The sequence below is a fragment of the Scleropages formosus genome, chromosome 9 (assembly GCF_900964775.1).
Source record: "Scleropages formosus chromosome 9, fSclFor1.1, whole genome shotgun sequence".
Taxonomy (NCBI): Eukaryota; Metazoa; Chordata; class Actinopteri; order Osteoglossiformes; family Osteoglossidae; genus Scleropages; species Scleropages formosus.
This window is the reverse complement of record NC_041814.1, coordinates 10,434,839-10,455,414: the sequence shown is the minus strand read 5'-3', so window position 1 is coordinate 10,455,414 and position 20,576 is coordinate 10,434,839. Positions and strand designations below refer to the sequence as shown.

General features: G+C 38.5%; 1 protein-coding gene across 4 annotated transcripts in view; it reads right to left on the bottom strand.

Annotated features, from left to right (window-relative positions):
- The window catches only part of lrrc7 (leucine rich repeat containing 7), a 49,744-nt gene extending 29,513 nt beyond the window's left edge, over window positions 1–20,231 (bottom strand). For 2 of the 4 annotated variants that reach the window (XM_018726692.2, XM_018726693.2), the window contains exons 1-9: window positions 20,022–20,231; window positions 17,353–17,470; window positions 16,763–16,841; window positions 12,132–12,221; window positions 11,622–11,678; window positions 8,834–8,897; window positions 4,858–4,932; window positions 4,446–4,590; window positions 2,178–2,250 (exon numbers count right to left, since the gene is read on the bottom strand). In XM_018726692.2, the coding sequence (XP_018582208.1) occupies window positions 2,178–2,250; window positions 4,446–4,590; window positions 4,858–4,932; window positions 8,834–8,897; window positions 11,622–11,678; window positions 12,132–12,221; window positions 16,763–16,841; window positions 17,353–17,470; window positions 20,022–20,210 (890 nt within the window). In that variant the 5' untranslated portion in view covers window positions 20,211–20,231. The remainder of the gene's footprint in view (window positions 1–2,177; window positions 2,251–4,445; window positions 4,591–4,857; window positions 4,933–8,833; window positions 8,898–11,621; window positions 11,679–12,131; window positions 12,222–16,762; window positions 16,842–17,352; window positions 17,471–20,021) is intronic. The other 2 variants (XM_018726690.2, XM_018726691.2) reach the window with 1 other exon arrangement.
- Window positions 20,232–20,576: the final 345 nt, after the last annotated feature.

Here is a 20,576-nt window from a genome sequence, read left to right as displayed (position 1 = left end):
TTATTGCTTAAAGTTTACAGCACCATGATTAAGACCTTATCCTTGTTAATATCTAATTTATAAAATCTAGGCATATTTTGACAGACACAAAAACCTAGTACATTGTAGTGTAATTGGAGTTTAAGGTTTGGTCAAATCATAATCTGCTGTCCAAACGCTCTGCATGATATATTGCTTTCGAATCTGATGCAGGAATATAAAGCAAATGCATGCAAATGCAATAGGGTTGGGCAGGTTTCATCTGTATTTATTAAAGGCAACGGAGTCATTACCAGAACACTGGGACAGGCACAACCAGCTGGCCTCCCCAATGCATGCCCTAAATGCATGTGGTATAATGTCATTTTCATACAATACAATGCATATGCCCCCTAAGTGAGTACCTGCCTATATAAAAAAACTGTTACAGTGTGTTGAACAGGTGGGGTGGGGGTGTTTTCAGTCAACTTACCCAAATTTGGCGCGTCCACTAAGTAGCCCATTTTAGATGCATGTATAATAAACACAACACACAAACCGACCAATGACAAACCAAGAAAGAGATGCTCAGAATACAGTATCACAGGTGCAAGGCTGCTAATGTGCTACTGATGAGCGAGACGGGTGATGTCTGAAATGGCAAGAAAGAACTGTGTCATGGTGCACTCAGACTCTAACCCCGGATTTCCCTTGTCAAGCCAAGCAACACATGGTGTCCAGATAAATTACAAAAAACCACACAGTTTAATATATAATTTGACTTAAACTTATACTTACTTAAAGTTACTTTATACTTACTGTATACAATTTATATATACACCCATCTCTAACCTAACTGCAGCCATGAAATCACTCAGTTAGGCAACTTCCCATTGTGAGGGCGCTGAATCAACTTTATTGTTGCTCCCCAACTTGTGAACTTTCCAGTTAACAAACTTTTGAATTACAGGAACATTTCTGAGAAGTATTTAGTCTACAGTTTTTATAAAAAGAGTGGTATACCAATTCAAATCATGTGCCAAAGCTTTATCCGACGTGCTGACAGATGGCGATTGAAAACAGTAAGTGCTGCCTTGAGCGGAAGGTTTCAGGTTGATAGAAAAAGCTGTAGCTTGTTCATGTCAGAAGTCCCCAATACACAGAGATTGACTGTAGTGTCAAATTTAGCACATAAGCCCTTTATATACTATAAAGTAATTTACAAATAAAATAAAACCTCATGGATACATTTTTAATAAGAGTGAAGAAGGTGGAAAAGCAAACAATGTAAAAAAAATTGTACATCGGGGATGTCCAACCTAGAACCCACAGCAGCAAACCAAATTCTATTCGATTATGTAATAATAAAGTTATAGTTAGAAACATACAGCACACTCTGACTGGTAAGGGAAAACGAGAGTGCAGTGAACAGGGCACCATAGACCCTAGCTGTATAATCATTCAAACAGAAACTGATTTCATGCTATCCATTTAATTTCCTTTTACTTCACTGATGAGAGCATGACAGCTTGACAGTATTCCCAGAACCCTATACTCACGCAATTCCTCTGACTTATTTTTGTAAAACCCCACACTCTCCGAGCTTTTATTTAACTGTGGAGACATAATGTGTGCTCTGATCCCTAAAACAAGTTTTTTTGGAACAGGGACAATATCGATAAAAAAACTGAACCAGACAAATTTGGTTTCAATTCCACACAACCTGGATCAGAACAAAATTGAGAACAACAGAAGATGATTAAGAGTCCCTGTAACTGTCACTATAAGCCTGCTGTACTTTATTAATTTCCTTACACTTCACACGTTTGATGCCCATCAGCATTTCTCAAAGAAAGGTGAGAAAGGACAACATGGTTGAGGTGCCAGCTAGGTTTGAATCACTGTTAACTACGGGCAATTTGAGCTTGGCAAAGTATGAAAGACATGCAGGCTTTTATTACAGGTGTGAAGTAGATATCACTACAATTGTCCAACAGTAGTCTCCAAAACCTCCAATATAACTTCCACTCACTATGCAAACCAGGAGGCCATTTTTATAATTAACGACAAAAGAACCGATTTTTAATACAGTGTGTGGTGTCGAGTTGTATTGGTTATAGTGCTCAACTCTCAGAGGGAAATTTCGGGATTTTGATCTGAGAAAAGTAGAGCAAATCTTTCACCCATGCCGACAAGCAGTGCTCTCCTGGCATACTCACCTTCCAATGGTGCTGGGCAGTGAGGTCAGCTGGTTGTCATCAACTTTCAGAGTTGTCAACCTCTTCAACATCCCTGCCATTTAAACATGCATTGACATCCAGTATTTCTATGTTTACTACAGGGCATTCACACTAAAATGTAGGACATAGTGGGATATCAAAACAAAAAAGAAAAAAACTTTCAGATGTCAGAGTGTAATTAAGTTTACCAATACTTTTGGCCTTTTGCTTATCTAATAGCCAGTTTGTTATAGTTCAGTCATGAGTTCTTCAGTTACATATATACATAGATATTTACATTTATTCACTTAGCAGACACTTTTCTCCAAAGCAACTTACAAGGGATACTATGTACTGTCATCAGCCCACACACCTTATCCACCAAGGTGATACACTAGTTACGCTACTTACAATGGGTCACTCATCCATACATCACTGGAACACTCTCTCTAGCACTCACACACTGCAGGGAACCTGAACAGCATGTCTTTGGACTGTGGGAGGAAACCCACACAGACACAGGGAGAATACACAAACTCCACCCAGACTGAGTGGGGATTAAACCCACATTCTCTCACACCACCCAGGCACTGTGAGACAGCAGCACTACTCACTGTGCCACCATACCACCCAGATATACAGTTATTACATCATGCCTGCTGTTTCCCAGCTAATACTGACCGAAGTTCCAATGTTCTCTGACAAATCATCATTTTGTCTTTGCAGTCCCTTGCCCTTGTGCACGCAGTCAACAGAGCAAGATAAATTTACATGTCTCCATGCAAGGAAGATAATATGACTTCATTGTTCCAAGACAAAAGTGTCATTAATGTCAGTGGACAAAGTTTCTATGTGGTATATGCATTTACATGCTGTCGCAGTCTAGAGCTGTGCTGTGATAAAATGATGTGTTGCACAAGAGAGAAGATGAATTTCACTATTTTAAATTCAATACTCCTTACAATAAAGTAGGTTTTTCAGGCTTCCGAGTGCATTCAAACATGCTGTCAGTATACAGCATATACATATACAATACAAGCTAAAAAATTTGTCTGTATGTACACACGGAATTTTGACAAATTGAAACTATACATACTAACAATATATTTTTGTTGTTGATACTCATTGTTGTGGACTGTTTCAGGTGAATAAAATATATGGACAACTGATTGTCTGTATTTTTATGTGCAGTTTTTGCAAACTCTTAACTATACCCATCATCTAAGAGTTTAACAACTTTGATAAATGTATACCGTAATACCATTGCACAGTATATATAACAATAAAAATACTTTCATTATAGTCAGAAATTTGAAGAAAACAATACCTGAAAACTTTGAAAAATTGTAAACTTTAATGTAAAGCAATACAAAAATGTTAAACCACCAAAGTCTACAGGTACTTAGCTGTACTGCGTTTACGTACACTGAGTTCAGTATATGCTGAGCCACTGTAAGGTACTTTTTCTAGCATGTCTAGTAACTCAATTTTTCTTATTGAATGGTGAAAATGCTTTCATTCATTTTATTTCTCTCACACTCTTACAACAGAAATCATAATCTTATCTGGCTTATCACCAAATAAGTCTTTATACAGCCGCTACTCCAGCATTGTACGTAATTGTTTGTGTATCTTATAAAAAAAATGATAGGAGGTTATTAGGATTCATCTATCCTGCATTGTATGCACCTACTCGAGCAATAAACATTGGTGCTTCAAGTGGAGGGTAACAAACTAGGTTCACTTAGAGTCACATGTCTGCAGCCATGTCTCTTTCTCTTAATGTAATGGACAAATTCTGTTTTTGCTGAGATGTATGTCGCTTTGGACAAAAGCATCTGCTAAATGAATAAATGTAATGTAAATGTAAATTTTGTTTTAACTAAAGGATAAAATAATACAGAGTGGGGCAGTCAATATTACTCACTATCTAAAGCAGAGGTCCGAAATAATAAGGATGAACTACACATCTGCATATAATGTGTATGTACACCCCAGGAAAAAAAATCTTTTTCTTAACCATCTAAGTGAACACAAGCATTATAGAATACAGAATAACAGCAGTATTACAGAACTGTGTTCTCAGGTAAAGACCTGAGAAGCAAGATTAAAATAATCATTAAAAAATTAATTGAGAACATTATCTAACACCAGAAAGGAGTGACCTTAATGCCCTTTTACTAAATGAAGTATATGTTGTACTTTGGACATAGGCATAGAACGGAACACGATGTAGTGTACACCACTGAGATGTCCACCTTTTCTTACCTATAGAATCAGGCAACTGCTGCAGCAAGTTAGAGGAAAGCAGGAGGTCTTCCAAGGACTCACACCCAGAGATTTCAGAGTCAAGGGTCTCAATTCTGTTCTTGGCCAGGTCCAGGTATCTTAGCTGCCTCAACTTCCCTATAGACTTGTGGAAAAAGAGAGAGGAAATCAAAAGGTGAACAGTGCTTCAGGGTCGTGTATGTACATGACTTACAAAGGCACACGGGACTATAAAAACGACGTAACCTGCTCAGTATTTGATGCAATAGCGGGGACCTAAAATTTATTGGTGTTTTATTAATCTATAAGTACCACAAAAGGTAGCCTATAAAAATCTACAGTGCAAAAACATGATCAACTTGAAATATAGTGATCAGATGTTTGGGTGGGTTTCAGAGATTGATTCACTTACACCAGGTACTGTCTGCAGTGAGTTGTTGTCCATCCATAGCTCCTTCAGGTTATGCAGCTGCTCCAGGACCTCTGGCTGAAACATCAAACAGGTCTGTAGCACAAAATCCGATAAGATGCAATGATATTAAACTTAACATAAGGCTTTATTTCTCATAGGAAGAACATGAATCATGGCATTCCAGATTCAGTGCTGTTATTTCAAAGTGCACAAAGATATTATCTGGCCATCGAGCAAGGCAGTCAACTAATATACTGAGCTGTAAAAACTGATAAAATATTGCATCACTGTAAACAGAAGTACCAGTTAATCAATGAAATTATGAGTCTATAGTAATTTAACACACCAGTTGTAAATGTATGCATTAATGGCAAACAGGCTTTATTTTGAACAGTTTATATAGATGAAAACCCATGAATGAATATTGGGCCTGTCCATATTGATTTTACATACACACATAGAGCTGAGCTTTTTGAATTTTTTCCAGAGCACCTTGAGTCTTGCTATGTATCACTCCCAGTTAGAGTGTGTGAGATGATGGTAATTTGATTGAAAACACATCTCTTAGAGCTGCCACAATCAATTCACAGATCTGTGAGCTTACTTTCAAACATAACATTTATCAGTGCCCCAGGGGCAGGTATGTTTTTTTTTTGCTTTAATATTTTTCAAATTTATGACACACGGCACTAACACATTTTAACACTTTTATCCATAAACATGAATTCATGAAAACTCTTGTAATCTTTTAACTACATATAGCTACCACAAAAAAAAACCCAGTTTATTAGAATCTGAGAGGATCTTCTCAAAAATGAGTTTCACAAAAGCTGTCCTGACCAACCTATTCTGTTCAGGCCAATAAGTGCATTAAGAGAGTCAAATTCTTATTAGGCATTTCCCAGTGCTTAAAGCAAAAAAAGGAAAAGTTAAAAAAAAAAGTGAAATCAGAGTTTAAACTGGACAAAATGTATTTGGAATACAAAAGATTTTACTGCCCAAGATTCAAAACTTCATGAGGTGCATAATCAAACCGCATAAAAACATTTATAAACATAAAGTTCACTCTAAAGTTTTAAAAAGTCCTGGAATACTAATACCACACATCATGCAAGATTTGTTTGTACCAATAATGTGCTTCCTTTCCACTGTTATCCCTGTTACATTTGATTCAGTCCGATGCAAACACACAATGTGACAGAGTCTGGATGGCAATAAATGCCTCCTGGAAAGAAATGAAATGCTTGGCCCATGTTGTGAGCTTCCCGTGCTCAAGCGCATCTTGTCTGTCTTTGGTCCTTGTGCTTATTTCTTTTTTGTTGCCACTGACTGTTATCATTAGGCAAATTTACATTGTATTATTAACTCTACCAACTGAAGTATAAGTTTATAATTCAAGAGAATTATGGAGATACATGACTTGCTGTTAATGTAATGTTAGAGTACAGTAATTTGTACAAAATGTACTGCTATTCTTAAATATGAATTATTACAATACTACTGCAAATATTTTTACTATATAAACATATTAAGAGCAAATGAGAGCATTGCTTTTATACCTTTATTCAACTGCAACTTCAAATGCATTGCTGTTATAATTGGAATACAGTAAATATGTGTCTGCCATTATATTTTCTTTTTAAAATACTGTATATTGTATATACTAGTAATTGATTTGATCATTTCATTGTAAATATGTGAACTTTGCACATGACAAACAATAGACTTACTAGAAATTCTAATCTCTATTGTAGTTAATATTTTATTCATTGTCACCTGAAAAGAGGGGGTGCAGTGGCGCAGCGGGTTTGGCCGGGCCCTGCTCTGTGATGGGTTTGGGGATGGAGTCCTGCTTGGGGTGCCCTAGGGCGGACTGACGTCCCGTCCAAGGTGTGCCCCCCTCTCCAGCCCTGCGCCCTGTATTGCCGGGTTCGGCTCCGGCTTGCTGTGACCCCGCTCGGGACAAGCGGTTATAGCCAATGTGTTTGTGTCATTTGAAATAAGTGAAAGTGTGAACTTCAATTACTTTTATGATCAAACTACTGAAAGAGAAGCAAAAGCTAAAAAAAATTGTGAAAATTATGTTTGTTCAACAGTGTCTTTTCTTCTACCGCTCACCTTAGAGGTCACATTTCTTGTCCATTTAGAAAGAGGAGTCAGTTAAGCAGAACTGGGGAGTGCTTTTTGAAGGCCATCTGTGAAGTCTGAATAGGACTGATAAAAATCTATTCATCGTCCATGACTCAGAGAAACAACAGTCCACACTCCACTGTAACAAATGCCATCTGAGTAACAGTTCCCAAAAGAGCAAGGAGATAAGCATTCTAATACAAGCAGAAAAAGAAACACAGCTTGGGCGACTGAAAATCTTTTTTAACCCGAACCACAGGTAACCTAACTAAAGAGCTCTCTTGGTCTCTGTCTCTCTCTCTCTCTCTCTCTCTCTCTCTCACATACACACACACACACACACACACACACACACACACACACACACACACACACACACACACACAAAGTGAGCATCCCTGAGGCTTTGGAGAAGCTAAGCCTACTAACAGAAGGTCACCACAACAAGTGCAGATTAAATGTTCAAGTGCATGTCATAAATAATGCAATTAATCAATGGGATTACTTTAGTTTTGGTTCTTATAAATGGGGAAAAGATAAGAATATCCACACAATGTATTTTTCAGTAACAGACCTTTGTCTACTAGCAAAAGTAGTGGTTCCCTGAATGCATTTTAGCTATATGTGACATTGGAAAGAAACCTATATACAGATCGTCCCCAACTTACAATGGGGTTACGTTCAGCGAAACCAATCGTAAGTCGAAAATATTGTAAATTGAAAATGCATTTAATACAGAACTCTGTGTGACAGACTGGGAGATGCAGATCGCTGCCGCTGCCCAGCACTGAAAGAGAGTATTGCACCGCATATCGCTTACCCGGAGAAAAAAATCAAAATTCAAAATTCAAAATTCGAAGTACGGCTTCTACTAAATGTCTATCGCCAGCTCACCATCGTAAAGCTGAAAAAATCATGTCGAACCATTGTAAATCAGGGACTACCTATATTAATGCTGCCTGAAACACATAAATGGACAACAGAGTCAGCAGTTTTTGTAGCGCTGTGCATGTACAACCTATAATAATAGGTAGTTGGCACCCCATGCACTGTATCTCTGATGCGGAGTTTAATGAGCTTTGCACTAACAGCCTTTTTACAAGCGACAGACCCACATACTGAGGTTTAGGACATTTCAGGGACAAGTACTGACAGCACAGTTACACTTCAAACCCAAAGCTGTCCCAGAAGAATCCTGTCACACACAAGATTTTGACAGAAAGTAAAAACAACTGTCTTTTGAAAACTGCAATTTCACTGAATGTTTTTTACAATCAGTGAAAGGAATAAACACCTGCACTTAATTTAATACTTAGAGTTGAGCAAACAGACTTCATTATCTCTGGCTCCATAAAGCAAGGCTCAAAGGCAACTGCTCTTCCATCTTGTGAGCTTACTTTCAGTCACACTTTTAAGAAGTAAACTATAATCAGCAGAAGTTCACAATTACAAGCAAATCTAGAGTTTCAGTTGGAGAGATCCCCCTGACACAGCAGTCATGTGTTGTGTGGACTGAACGATTGATTGGGAAAGCCACTAAGTTCATCCTTCATAGCAGGTGACAAGCAGTGTTGAGGGATTTGGCTGAAACACTCGATAAATTCCCTGCCATTGTTTACTCTAGTTCTTCAAGCTAATTAAAATCTGCCTAGTGCACAATATTCTGTTGTGTCATTTTAAATGTCTTCTGAATAATACATTTGTGTGAGGCGGTGTAGTAAAACTAAGGTAAAGCCCTAATGAGAAGTTAGATACACTGGGAATAGACCCCTTCCCCTGGGTCTTGTAGGCTAAAAGGTCCTGTGCACTGATGGTAGTCAAATTGACTGGTGCCTCTTTTACTTACCAGCTCAGCAAATTCATTGCTTCCCAAATCTAATCGTTCCAGCTGTGTCAGCCTATGTATTGACCTGCAGGAAGCAAGAGAAAAAAAGCCTCAGATCCTGGGATGGACAAAATGTCACAATTTGCTAAAATTAATCTCTAAAAAGGGATGAAAAATGGTTGTTGAGACACTTTTGGGCTATCGTAATATTGATGTTCTTTTGGGTAAATGACACACAAAGGATGCACACAACAAATACTGTTGAAAGAAAGTACATAAAAACTCTGATATGGTAAATGTGCTTGTTTGTACATTGTTAATTAGACAGGAAAGACAACTATTACAAAACTGAAAGTGCAAAACACTGTCATTTTATTCAAACTTCTTATAAACGTGGATCTAAACAGCATATGGAAATAAGCTGCAACTATATTTTAACAGTAAACTAAAAAGGAATAAATAAAATACAGTCACAGGTGGATACAAATGCAAATGTTTGGCCTATGTGCAACACCATTCACAAAAAGCTCAAGGGAAAAGAGAGATCACTAGGAGCGAAAGTTATTCTTACCTAAACTCCTTCTATATCCTTTAAATATCTATCTCCATCTGATTAATGACTGATGCCACATTTATCCATTAATGCACTTTACACAGATTGTGACTGTGAGCTAACGCAAGGTTGGAGTGCAAAAGTCGTAATACAAATATGTCATGTTCATTTTGAAAGGATACTGGCCATATTTTTTAAAAATTCCACTGGAGTTGAAGAGGGTCTGTCTGTGGCCTTGTTTAAAGGAAGTTAAAGAACTAAACATTCACACATCTGGTACACATCACAGTGCATGTCAGCTTGGAGAAACAGCAATTAAAAAGGAACTAGCAGGTTATTCATTTAATGGCATCAAACAGTTCTAGACAACATATCTTCGCATTTATGAGATTTCACTATGAACCTTTCTCAGCAACATACGTCTGTTCCAATCACAAAACGAACTTTGTTTTTTGACAGTGCCGATATCACTGGCTGGGGCAAATATCATTTCAAGTTATTTGTTAAGGGGGGTGCGGTGGTGCAGTCAGTTTGGCCTGTGCTTGCTCTCTGGTGGGTCTCGGGTTTGAGTGCCGCTTGGGGTGCCTTGCGAAGAACTGGCGTCCCGTACTGGGTGTGTCCTCACACCCTGTGTTGCCAGGTTAGGCTCCGGCTCGCTGCGACCCCACCCGGGACAAGCAGCTTCACTCAATGTGTGTGTGTCTATGTTATTTGTTAAACTGTCAGTTGTTTCTTAATTAATATTTTCCACTTTCATAAGTTGCCTATTTTGCTCATGTGGTGTCCGTTTCAAACTAGGATATGTAATAGAACCAGTGTTCACAAAAACAATACATACAAACACAAATGAACACAAGCAAAGTAATAAACTGCAAGATCTCTGCTCCTACTCCACATTGGTTTTCACCATCACAGATGCTCCAGCATGTTTTTTCATGATTCACTGACATATATGATGTAAAGAAGAGAATCTAGGCACTTATAACCCACAACATCCATTTCAGAGAAACTTATGGCCCAACTCACACACACACACACACACACACACACACACACACACACACACACACATACACATACACACACAGTCTGAACCGCTTGTCCCATACAGGGTCGCGTGGAACCGGAGCCTAACCTGGCAACACAGGGCGTAAGGCTGGAGGGAGAGGGGACATACCCAGGACGGGTGGCCCAACCCAGTTAACTGTAACTTATAAAGTTTCACTTGTCATGAAATTAAGGCATTTAAAATCCTCAACAATCATAAGGTTAGATGACAAACAAAACAAAAGTAACATAGCATTTGTGCAGTCATACAAAAGGCCTGCAAGTGGAATTCTTTTTCAGCAGTGTCCATCATTGAATTACATGTCCATCAGTAAGAGAGGCATGTACAGCAATATTCAGTGCGCAAGATGAATGCAACATGAATGCAACATGAAACCGTAACCATGAGGATACGCTGTCAGCACACAAACTGATAGTGACAAATGTGTGTTCAGGGACAATTTCTTTATGTGCCATGAAAAGAATGATGCAGCCTCACCATACCTTATGGAATCATTTGCACCCTCTTCAGATTTAATGATTCACATAGGCTATATAAGCTTACTGGGTGCTAAGCTGTCAGTGCTTATATTAAAAGCTATATTTCACAGCCACATCACCTCTGTGGGTGAGAAAAGTCTTCTCCACCACTTGGTGTTTAGGCCACACCAAGTGGACCTTAACAAGTGACTGACATTGTGAGGATGGCATAAATAGTCCACATAAGCTGTGGATAAATTGCTTTCCTTTCCAGCAAAAAAAAAAAAAAAAAAATGGATCAGCCAAATTAATACTTAAGGGGAAAAAGCAAGAAATAAATCTAATGACGACAAATAAAAGGAATACCGGGAATGAAAAACATCTAGGCTTTAAATAGGAAGTATGATTTTTGTAGCAGCCCTCACAGATGCAAGGACAGACATGTGGTGTCCGCAGCAATATTTACAAACTTGTAAATCCTTAATATTGCCCAAAACGTTTATGCTAATTAGCTCAACACTGTTCATATACTGAAGTCACACTTTAATTTTCAATTAAAATTTTATTTTTTAAACATGCCACAGATTAATATATACATTATCTGCTGCACATACATACAAAAAAGATACTTTACATTCTTTGCTCATTACTGATACCTTAAAATTTCAGTTCAGTTCAAATCACTTACTGGCATAGAAGTGTAAACATCTTGATTAAGGATATACTCACTTTGGCAAGGTTTTAAGGTGATTCTCGCGTAGCTCCAGAATCCGTAATTTAGACAGTCTGAAAAAATAGAATGATTTGAAAGACAATCATGCTGAGGTAATGATTTAAGTATTTGTAACAAGCATTCTCCTTCCTGAAAAGCAGGCAGAATAAAAACTCCAAGTTACAGCAGTCTCTACTGTAAGACGTGGTAATATCCCCACCCAGGGGAAACATCGCTGAAATCGTAATAAATAATAAATTTCATTTCCCCTAAAGAAACATTCATCATTAACTCTAGTATGAGAAGCTTTGCCACAATCACTGAATGTAAACCTCAGGCAAGAAATACTCACCATCATTTTTGATTACTGAGCAGTAATTGCTGTGATTTTCTGCCCCACAATTGAATGTGGCAATTACGGGCACATAAGAGAGCACATATCAAAGCATTCAGATCCCATTAGAACCCTTGAAAGAGAAAGAGAGCACATGCATTCATCATGCACAAGCCCCCCCTGCCAGACTCACCTCCCAAAGTTTGCTGGGAGGTATTCCAGAAAGGCATCGTTTAAGAAGAGCTGGGTCAGGTTGAGGAGTTGTGTGAAACCATCTGGGAGCCTGAGGAAAGATGGGGCGGTCAGAGCAGACACAGGTCCTGTCTGGGGTTGGGTGGTCCAGCCCCTCAGCAGCACTCAGAGACAGGAAATGCAGGAGAAAGTTTTAATCTCATGGCAACTTTGCAACTGGACTCTAAAGACCGGAAAAAACTACTCAGAATATAAATGTTGACCCATCTCACTGTACATCGAAGAAGGTAAAATTTACAATGAAACAGAATAGTATTATGGGAAATGAGATTAAGGGGAGGTGTGTTTTCAACAAAAGTAGAGGCTTCCTTTGTACAACTAAGACTCATTTTAGAAGAATTCAGTCGCACATGCAAATATGACTTGTACCCTAAAACTTCCATAACAAGCTCACAAGAAATGCCTTATGAGAAGATAAATGTCATCATCATGTGGAGTACCATGCAAGCTGGGCAGAACCCCATACCACTCAAGGCATGATTTGTGCTGTACATGTTACTTGTCTCATAGCTGCTTGCCCTCTTGCAAGAAGATCAAAAACCTCCTGATATTTTACCATTTATAATAATACTGAGCTCTACGGCAAAAGAGTTTTAAAGTACAAAAAAGTCTTAAAATATGAAACCATGCTGAAAAACCAAAAAAGCTAAGGAACACCATACCTCTCATCTTAAAATCTGGAATAAAATACATAGAATTCTCTTGAAAGTCATTATCATTACAAATGCATTTGTTCATGTCCATTCATTAGCTATTCATTTATCGCAGATAAGGTGAATAGCTCAACACAGAGGGATTACAAGTGTTGCAAGTGATTGCACTCATTAAGAGATAATTAAGAAATAACATTCCAATTTTGCAAAGACTGTGCCAGAAATTGCGAGGTTCCCGCTGCACCACTGTGCTGACCAAGAACAACAGAAAAATACAACAAAATTCTGACTGATGAGAGGAAAAGGAAAACGGGAAGACAAATGTGTCATGGATAAATTATTTTGTATAAACATGAAATTGCTATGTGAATTGTGAACCGGAACTGTCAAAATTGCCTCGAAGATGGGAAAGTGACACCTGGACTGTTGTGCACTGACAATTTTTCTTGCACATAATTTTATCCATTCACAGATGTAGGGAAAAACAAACACATTCATTTTGGACTTTTTCATCTATGCATAACAAGCTCACAAGAAACGCCTTATAAGAACATAAATTTCAAGTAAAAAAAAGAGCCATGATCATGCTTCGTGTGTATAAAGTCAGCACAGTCATGGTTATTGGTTGTGTTCCCTGGTTGCTGATTGTGTTGCGGGTGGTCAAGTTCAGGAGACTGTTTTTTGTGAGTACTGGTAGCTTTTGATGAACTTGGTTAATGGGTTGTCTGGAATTATATATATATTTACTTCAGATTTGTTCCTAGAGATCTACTCATAAAGTTTACTCTTACAAAAACAACTTTTCATTCAATTTATATTGTGGCACGTAACGCCAGGGGTTTGGATGGGGCGAAGAAGGACGCAAATGCAGCGTTCATTTTGAACATTTTATTTGAACACCGGTACGCAGGGAAATAACGCTCTCGGTCCGAGGACCCCGTTTCCTCCACACCCTGCACATCTAGCCAGCCTTCCCAGCTTGCTTAGCTCCCTCAGGCTCTCTGCTCTTTCTCCTTTTGGCAGATGCAAAAACCCCCTTATATTCCCCGTACGTCACCGAACTCTAACCAATTACAATTAAACACATCTCCCGCTCAGAACAGTAACGTGGGTCGTTACAATATATATATACTATCAGCTGGTAGCGTAGTGCTGCCTTTAGACCCAAAGATCACAGGTTCAAATGGTTCAGTAAAAAATGACCCTGCTGTACAAATGGGTCAATAATTGCAGCTGCTTTGGAGAAAAGCAGCAGCTACATTTACATTTATTCACTGAGAAAACACTTTTCTCCAAAGCGACGTACACCTCAGAATACATATTAATATTTAGGTATTCCTCAGTTTACAAAATGAACCAATTCCAGAAAACTTTACATACATCAAGAGCCTATTTCCCATTATCTGAAATGGAAAAAAAAATAATGCATTCCTTCCCCATCCAAAAACCATAAAAAAGCTTCCAAAGTACCACCAAACATCTACATAATTTTACAAACCACTTTGACTGTGTTATTGACATTCAGCACAGCAGAGTTTGACGATAGCATTCAAAGAGCACACTGATGCAAGAACACATGGAACAACACTGCGGTCAGCAATTCCCTCATACTGCTCAAAAATAGTTGCAAAATTCAACTAGTACACACAGTTGCAACACTGCATTACAAGCACAATAACTATTACAACCCATGATTTCAGAATGATATAAAACACCTAATGGTTATGAAACACTTAATGAAGTCAGAAATAAGAGGAAAGACTGGCAACCCTGCAGGGTTGAGATGGTTACAATGTGCACACAGGACTAAGTGGTTTAGTAGCAAATGTTCCAACATCATGCAAGATGTGTTCATTAGCACATTTGAAGTTATGAAAGTGGTAGAAAATGTGACTGGTATTCAAATACGTTATGGGTGACCTTGATCACTGGACAGCCATCTAGTTCACCAATAACCTATTTAAACAGACAGCTCACACCTCTTACCTCCTTCATAACTAAACGCACTGATGAAGGCATCTTGTGTAATGTTGAAACATTCACAACTAAAACCCTGACCCCCGTGAGCACTTAGTAACCAAACTAACTAAACGACTAAACGTAAATAATACACCCATTACGGCCGACAGACACTCCTGTGCGATTTCCTACACTTCCCAAAATAAAACACTTGCACATTCCTAAATCAAGAGACAGAAAGGTCTGGATACAGACACGTGGATCACTCCATGATTATCAAACACTTAATGAGGTAATCAATGGGTAGGTATGTTTCTGGGCAGCAAGTTTTGGAAACAAATGGTGTTTTCCTTTAAAATATCCAGTAAACAGCAATGAACATAGTGCCAACAACAGTACATTACAGCCCTTTCGCTGCAGTCACACAATGCACGACTTCAACATTTTTCTAATAGGCTTCCAATAAATTTTGTGAGACTGACTTTTTTTGTTCCATAAACTAAAAATTGGGTATTAAAGTCCAAGAGCAATAATACCACAAATTCAAATAAAAGTTTGTAAATAGAGGAATGCCTGTACTATGCACATATACTGTATATATAAATCTATATAGTATATACAAATACCCAATGTGCTCCTGAGCTACAAAGGGTACACCAATCCATATTTTACCGTTATTTTTCCTTCGCAGCTATGACAAGAACCACAAGGAAAAGAGGGAGAATGGGTCATTTAGTTTATGACACAGCAATAAATATTCATCTTCCGGTCCATACTAGGACACTGGTGCACACTTTCACAGCAAACATGAAGACTGCCTATTATCTGTCAAACCAAGATCCTGAATGACCTGGTCTGGACACGTTTATATCTAAATTCCTTGTATGCGCAAATGTACTTGGCCAGTAACCTTAACATTGATATTGTCATAAACATAAATTTATACAAACACGAAGCCAACAGAAGGGAGTACTAAAGAGACACAAGGAGCCAAAACTTGAACAACAACGTAAGCAAGATTCAGCCTTTCTTGTTTTGAAATCACTTGCACATCACAAAATCACCTTTGTTTGATAATTCCTTCACCGTTTACCTTATTGTTCCATTTCACTTTTTCTATTATTATATTGCTCTTCAGCGGCACAATGTCACAGCAGGCCCCTCACAGCTCTTAGTCTGCAAGTTCAGTTATGGGTTTCTACAGCTTTGAGAAGCTCCATTTAAATGCAATATATAGCTATTCATAAAAGATTTGCAATAAAAGGAAATCAAATCATACAAGTTATTTGCAATAAATTATTCATTTAGATGACACCTTTCTCCAAAGCAACTTAGAATGTTAAGCTACCAACCACTATGCTACCTACTGCTTTCAAGAGAATTCAATGCATTTTTTCACTTAAGTTTTAAAGCCAGTAAGCTTTATTTGCAACTGACATGGAGGAGATGCCATGCATCTTGCAGGGAAGGATCTCTGGTCTAGTGTGACTTCATCAAAGTTTGCATTTTGAAATGAAGTATCTGTTCTTTTTAGGCATGTCTCACAAGAGATGACAGCTCATTATTCAAATTTTTGAGTACAAATTACATTTGCTTGTAACTTGGAATTCTCATGCAAGAAGCTTTTTGTTGTGATATGAGCAAAAGTATACAGATAGGCACTTACATTGGCTATGGATTTTTTTGCAATCTCCATTATACTTGTCATAATAAATTCTTACGAATAAACACAAGTTTCCTAGTCCTCCCTTGGTCAGATCTTTTACACACTTCTGATGTAATTGTTGAAACTGCCTATCTGATGTGTTTAGAACTTTGATCTTGCAGAGATTAATAACACACACATTTCTAAATATGTTGAGAAAATGTGCAAGATTTGTCTGATTTCTGTACCTGACCTTTCTGCAATTACATTTGCATTCACTGTATCTTAAAACACCCACAGCATTCATTAACTTACTTGGTAATTGGGTTGACACTGGCTTCCACAATCGTTAGACATTTACAACATTTTATGTTATCTGGAAATTCTTGAATACCTAGACAAAGAGATTTCAGTTTCAAAAGTAAACAACGCACATATATTCATATAAACAATACACACATCACTCTTTTTCATGGGAAAATGTATCCAGAAACAGCTAATATACTTTGGAAGGAGAGTAGTTTCTGACAGTAGCACTACATCACACGTGTCCAAATTTCATAACATGCTACTACTGTTGTAGATGTGGAAATGAACATCTCATGAAAGTTGAGTGCCCTGTATATGTCAGAGTACAAGTTTCATAATTCTCACATTTTGAAAAACTGCAGATGGCCATATTTGTCAGATCAAAAGCAAATCCATAGTAGAGATTGTCTATTGCCCACTATCTACCAATATCTATCACTACATCACCCAAAACTATTTAATTCTTATTTACCCAGACTGCTGAGCAATTAAAAACACATTTTAATACTGTTGTTAAATTACTACTTAAAGCATAGAATAAAGCACACATCATGCTTCTGAAATGCATGTGGACTTGAGATCAATGAAGACCTTACCATTTTTACTGATGTCTAACTCCTTCAAATTTACAAGGCTTGCAATGGTGGTTGGCAGACTGGAGAGGTCATTGTCAGGCATGCTCAGTTTCCGAAGTGCTTGACAATTAAAGAGTTGCTGTAAAAAAGAGAGAAAGGTCTTCTTAAACACAGGTCAAAGACATTTAAAAAAGGCATTTGCATCTGCATTATCTTGGTATTCAGTCTACAAAAATCAGCCTTTCCCCATCTGCATGTCTAATTCTGTAATCTCAGGAGATAATATTTCTTCATTAATGAAAAACAGTATCTGCCGAACTCATTTTAGAATGTCTCATTTAAAAACACCAAGCAAGAAGGGCAAACATTCAGATGAATTTTCTCAAAAAATGAGCCAACAGGGATTTCTTCTTTAGTTTACCATTGAATGAGTTGGCCTTTCAGAGACTGGGGTGAGACAGCGAGGTAAATCAAGTTCAGGTATGAAAATAACTACACTTATTTGCAGGGATGTGACAGACACCACATAGGAGAAATAATGGTTATGTATGTGGATGAAACTGTTATGCAACATGTGTTTTTGTCACAGCAGGCACCCAAATCCTTAAACATAAATTCCTTTCAAAAGAGTAGTATCCTAAAGCCAAGCACTCATTTCTCTAGAGGACCAGCTGCTTGTTTCACATGAGAACAATGTGCCACCAATGGACATGTCAGGCGCATTTTCAACAGCTGTCAGAGCCACTGGCTACACAACTTAATGGGCCATATCACAGAGAAAGGGCAGAGACCAGAATAGCTCAAGGCTTTAGTCCCATACAAATTATCTGAACATTTTGAAAGCCAGTAAATACTCCACTTGTCACTTACTTAGAGAACACTATAAAAATTTCTATTCATTTTTAATATCAGATTATTATTAATATGAGTTAGTTATTTTTGAATTATTTCTGAAATGCCACTATCAATAATGGGAAAGCGTTACCTAACTGACTCTTTACATAACTGCAAGAGTTACATTTTGAATTAAAAAGATCTGAACACCAGAAAACACAAATTTTTCAAAACAGTTTGACTCACATACACACACACACTGTCTGAACCGCCTGTCCCATATGGGGTTGCGGGGAACAGGAGCCTACCCGGCAACACAGGGTGTAAGGCTGGAGGGGGAGGGGACACACCCAGGACGGGACGCCAGTCCGTCGCAAGGCACCCCAAGCGGGACTCGAACCCCAAACCCACCAAAAAGCAGGACCAGGACCAACCCACAGCACCACCGCACCCCCTCACAGTTTGACTCATTTACCATTATGTATGGTGCTGTGAAAAAGTATTTGCCCCCATCCTGATTTCATCTGTTTTTGTGAGTCTCTTATACTAAATTGTTTCAGAAATTAAAACAAAGTCTAACATAAAACAAAGGCAACCTGGGTGAACAGAAAATCCAGCTTTTAAATGATGGTATTATTTGTTGAAGCAAAAAAGTTTTCCAGTATCAACTGGGCCTGTGTGAAAATATACTTGCTCCTGTAGTGGATTTCCTAAAATCTATGCAACTGCTTTCATAATGGGGTTCACCTAAACTAGACGCCTACTGCCAGTCCTGTTCAATAAAATCAACACTTAAATAGAACTTTTTCAACAGCATGAATTCCACAAAAAGAACATCATACCTACGATCAAGCATGGTAGTGGCAGTGTGATGGTGTGGGGGAGCTTTGCTGCTTCAGGGCCTGAGTAACTTGCAATAATTGAGGGAAATATGAATTCTGCTCTCTACCAGAAAATTCTAAAGTAGAATGTCCGGTCTTCAGTCCATAAGTTGAAACTCACACGCAACTAGATTATGCAGCAAGACAATGATCCAAAGCATAGGAGTAAGTCCACCTCTGAATGGATCAAAAAAAGCTAAATTAAAGTTTTGGAGTGGCCTAGTCAAAGTCCTGATCTGAACCCAATTGAGATGCTGTGGCAGGACCTTAAACGGACAGTTCATGCTTGAAAACCTTCCAATGTGGCAGAAATAAAGCAGTCCTGCAAAACAGAGTGGGTCAAAATTTCACCACAGCGCTGTGAAAAACAGATCTCAAGTTATTGGAAGCGTTTGGTTGCGGTTATTGCTGCTAAAGGTGGAACAACCAGATTTTAAGTTTAAGGGGGCAATCACTTTTTCACATGGGTGATACTGTAGGTATTGGATAACTTTTCTTTTTTGCGTTGATAAAAAAATAAAATTTCAAACCTGTATTCTGTGTTTACTCAGGTTGCCTTTGTCTTATGTTGTATTTCGTTTGAAGATCTAAAACTATTTAGTATGAGATAAACACAAAAACAGAAGAAATCAGGATGGGGCAAATACTTTTTCACAGCACTGTATTTACTTAGTGGCCCACGGATTCCCTTCCAACTTCAATCAATATTTCTTACAGGTTCCATTGTTTTTGTCTTCGAACCCTTGAACATTGCATGTGCCAGCATTCACTCAGATACTCAGATACTCATTTCACAGATGAAAGGCACCATGAAACACTTATAGCCTTGCTTCTGCTTAAGAATAACCTCCTCCACACATGTGGATTAACTGAAAACTAATTTCAAAGCAATACTCTATAAAGAAAAAATATAACAAAAAAAAGTCATAAAGAAAGTCAAGACCTGTAGAAGTTCCAGTCCATCTCATTGCCTACCTTGGGCAGCTCCTCAATTTGGTTGGCATCCAGATAAAGTTCCTCCAGTGTGCGCTCAAAGCTGAAGATCTCTTTGGGCACCTGCTGTAGGCTGCAATGAGAGTAGTCCAGCACGGAAATGACTTCCTCTTCTCCCCGGAAGCATCGGCAAGGCACCAGGCGGCCGATGATCTTCCTCTTAGTTGTCATCTCCAGACACTGCACTGATAGGGCAGATGGATGATGAAAGTGTAAGTTGTAAATAAAATACTTGAAAAGTACACACACACACACACACACACACACACATTTTCAGAACCGCTTGTCCCATACAGGGTCACGGGGAACCGGAGCCTACCCGGTAACACAGGGCGTAAGGCCGGAGGGGGAGGGGACACACCCAGGACGGGACACCAGTCCGTCACAAGGTACCCCAAGCGGGACTCGAACCCCAGACCCACCGGACAGCAGGACCGTGGTCCAACCCACTGCGCCACCGCACCAAGTACTAATAAATAATTTCTCTTCCATACCTGACCGTGGAAATTAACTGTCATGCTTCATACTACCTCTCAA